Genomic DNA, 3,974 nt, shown 5'->3' on the forward strand with positions numbered 1-3,974 from the left:
AAATTATAAAATTAGAATCAATGTTGAGCAATATGACAATAAATGATTGAATGTTACACATTGCTTTGTAAGCTGAATTAAGCTTGCGGCCCATTGCGAGGCGAGAGGCTGCAGATTGAAATTCCAAAGCAACTATTTATGATATTGTCATTTGCCATTATTTCCTTTGACTTTAATGATTGGATTTTGATCCTTTTCCCTCTCTTCTGTGATTTTTTGATTTATTAGAGAGGTGTTCCGCTTCTTGGTTTTTGATTAAACATTAATGAATGACATGAACATTTTTGCTTAAATTCATGGGCACTCTCCAGTCATTTAGGGGGGTCTACAAATGAAACAAAAATGGTCTTATTTGTTGTATTTACCATTTGTTTCAAATGAAGGCATTATGGTAGCTTACTGGCTACCATTCAAATCTAACTGGTTATATTTGAATATAACCAGTTAGGTTTGGAAGTTATCCAAAAAACAAGACGGTAAACGGTCCAGGAAAGCCACGGAAATGGAAAAACAAAAACTGGACCGATGCCTTGGAAAGTATTTTATTTAATTAATGTGGAACATGCCCAACTCTGGCCAAAGTTTCGCTTTATGGCTGCATCAGGGGCTCTTCAAATTAGGTAACATCTAGAGTATGTACTCTAGTGCAATATATATCCACTCTGGGAGTATCCACTGATTTCATATGTCAAAAATGACTTTAAAACATATCTTGTTCATTAAACCTCTAGGAGTATCGGAGTCAAGACTATAGCGATTTTCAATGAGAAGAACTCTGTAGCCTATTTAAACGATCCTTATATCCACAATTGAGAGCGTAGTGTTGTACTGCATGCGATGGCGCTTTTTAGCGACAGGACATCGTATGGCGCAAATTAATTTAGTTGAAACAAATCCAACCATTCAGGATAACGCTCATTCCTTCAGATTTCCTTTAGATACAAAGACCATCTCATTTGTCAAAAGAAAAAAAAGGTTTGGAAGTTATCCAGCTGTGTGTGGCTGGGTAATCTTCCACGTATCTGGCTACTGTATATTCAAAATTCGCACTGAACAATATGGATATTGGATGTTGCAGAATACAAAAATGTTAAATACTTAATTAAAGCAGCAAATTGGTTCTTAAAATTAAAAACTTTGAGGCCTTTAGGCCTGAGCCCCTAGCCCATCACCCCAGAAAACACAAACATTTAATTGTATCCATAGTGCCTGACCCCCACCCCGCCACTGTCCCCCATCCCGCCACCTAATCCTCCCAACTCACCCCAACCAACCAAATTAAAATAGCAGTAGGCACTAGCACCATGAGGCTGCCCCTGCTTCTTCCCTGCTTTTTGTCTGTAAACTTAGGATCCACTCCACTCCTCCCCTCCCCATTCACCTGCAACTTGAAGTCCAGAAGTTCCCAAATCTGTCCCGAGGGACTCCCTGCCAGGCAGATTTTCAGGATATCCCCCATGAATATGCTTGAATATGGAGGCAGTGCAGGCAAATTTATCTCATGCATATTCATGGGGGATATCCTGAGAACCTGACTGACTGGGGGATCTCCAGGACAGATTTGAGAACCACTGCTCTAGTCCAAACCCCAGATCCTACCCCAATTCCAAATAACGCAGCCAGGTGTTGCTCATGGCCAGCTCCGGTGTTGATCTGACAGCAGCACTGGAAGATAGGAAAAGAAGGTTCCTGTCATGTCTGGTTAAACCTTTTGAAAGCTGATCCAGATATTTCTAAGTCTATTAGTGATACTACTGAAGTCATGCACATTGTCAGTAGGCAAGTTTATATTTCTGAGCTGCTGCTTATTTAATGGTAAGGTTTAGCAGTAAGGGAGTGTCATGTGATGCTATTCTGGATTAAACATACTTTTCATATTTTATTTTTATATGTTAATCCTATTCTTATGATTGGGATCACCTTTAGTATTTTTCTAATGCACTTTATTGTTTCATTCCTACAGATAAACATTTCTGCCATAATGGAAGAAGAGAACCAGACCATGCCCATCAAATTTTATCTGATGGGATTCTCCAAACATCCACACCTCCAACCCTTGTTTTTTGCCATATTCTTTATTATCTACATGCTAGCCTTGCTGGGCAATATTGTGATCTCGACCATCATTACCATTGACTCTCGCCTTCATACTCCCATGTACTTCTTTCTCATCAACTTGTCCATCTTAGACATCTGTTGCACAACAGCTGCTATTCCTAAGATTTTACAGATCATCCTGTCCGAGGAGAAAACTCTTTCCTTCTCTGGATGCATATCTCAGTTATTTATCTTCTCCTTAGCTGTGGGTACAGAGCTCATACTCTTGGCAGTGATGTCATATGATCGCTATGTTGCAATATCCATCCCACTGCATTATGCAACCATCATGAGCAAGAGGACTTGTGTGCTTCTGGCTACAGCTGTCTGGCTGCTTGGATTCACAAATTCAATGACACACACTAGCTTAATCCTGAAGTTAAAATTTTGCCAACACAACATTCTTGACCACTTCTACTGTGAAATCACACCGGTGTTAAAAGTAGCCTGCTCGGACACTTACATCAATGATGTGGTGATTGTAATATCAGATATTATATTGGGTATGGTTTGCTTCATTTTAACAGTCATATCTTACACATACATCATCTTAGCCATATTGAAAATTCGTTCTGCTGAGAAAAAGAAGAAAGCATTTTCTACCTGTGCATCCCACCTCACCGTTGTGACGTTATTCTATGGAGGTGTAATATACACCTATGTTCGACCTGCTTTCAGCAGTCACCTGGAGGAAGATAAAATAATATCTGCAGTTTATGCTATTATCTCCCCTGTGCTGAACCCTATTATTTACAGTTTAAGAAATAAAGAGGTTATTAGTGCTCTCAGAAAATTAGTAGAAAGAAATGTATATTCAAGAAGATAGTAACCATTTGAAATATATTCTAACACACAAAAAGGATGGAGACCGAATATGCTTGTAACTGGGAGAAGACTATGGTACAGCTTGACTTGTACTCCTGCTCTGTGTCATAGATGACCATGACCAAGAAACCATAATTGATTTATAGGGAAGACTCTGAAGGGGTGTTTTCCTGAGGGAGAGTTTTGGGCACTTATCCTTTTATATGTTCAATGTGCCCTTGTGATGGAAAGGAAACCCAGTTGGAGAGCAGCAGGGCCAGATTAAGGCCAACCAATGCCCTAAGCACAGCCCAAGAATGGTGACCCCTCGGCCCTTCCATTGCTTAAATGAAAAGGCATTAAGACTCAATAAGTGCTAAAGGTGAAATAAGAGATTGAAAATTCAGTTTTCTTCCAAGTCATTCCCCAACCAGACTCTACAACTAAATTAAATACAAACTTTTTAAATGTAATTTTTTTTAAAAATTGTATTTAACACTAAATAGCAGTAAGCAATATAAGAAAATTAATTACTTATAATTAGGGAGCAACAGAAAAAAAAATGCACATTTTCAACACTCTGTGGTACCCCTCCTTCCCTTGATGATATTTGCATGTGCTTATTTTGTTTAATGTTTAATTCAGGGTTGGATAGCGGGCAATGTGTGCCCATAACTGTGCAACACGCATTCCCTCTGGCACTTTTCACACTCTAACACAAATTCCAAGATTCTAGGATAATGTATATGAAGTAATTTATTGCTGATTTCTATAGGTAAATATATATTTTATTATTCATTCAATTCCTCCTACCATATGATATCCAAACCTAGGGCCTCATTTTCTAAAGTATCACAGGCCTGCGATACTTTAGGCAATGAGGGGTGGGGGGCTGAAACGGGGGACGGTCCTGCCCTAGCCGGCAGTGATCGCACTGCCGCGGTGCGATCGCTACCAGTTTCGCACCCAATAGCGCCACCATAGAAGGTGTAACTATTGGGCACGAAATAGGACGTGAAAAGACCCTTACCTTTTCGTCATCCGCGGCGTCTTCGCGGAGTCGGCCCCAGTGA

The 3,974-nt window shown here is 39.8% G+C and overlaps 1 protein-coding gene across 1 annotated transcript; it reads left to right on the forward strand.

Annotated features, from left to right (window-relative positions):
• The first annotated feature begins 1,981 nt into the window (after window positions 1–1,981).
• LOC115075311 (olfactory receptor 13G1-like) lies at window positions 1,982–2,923 on the forward strand. The gene has a single exon (XM_029575605.1). The coding sequence runs from the start codon at window positions 1,982–1,984 to the stop codon at window positions 2,921–2,923; it is 942 nt and encodes a 313-aa protein (XP_029431465.1).
• Window positions 2,924–3,974: the final 1,051 nt, after the last annotated feature.

Source organism: Rhinatrema bivittatum, chromosome 13 (assembly GCF_901001135.1).
Source record: "Rhinatrema bivittatum chromosome 13, aRhiBiv1.1, whole genome shotgun sequence".
NCBI classification, from domain to species: domain Eukaryota; kingdom Metazoa; phylum Chordata; class Amphibia; order Gymnophiona; family Rhinatrematidae; genus Rhinatrema; species Rhinatrema bivittatum.

Excerpts from the sequence above, each read along its gene's own strand:
- LOC115075311 (XM_029575605.1), top strand. The coding sequence starts at position 1,982 with ATGGAAGAAGAGAACCAGACCATGCCCATCAAATTTTATCTGATGGGA.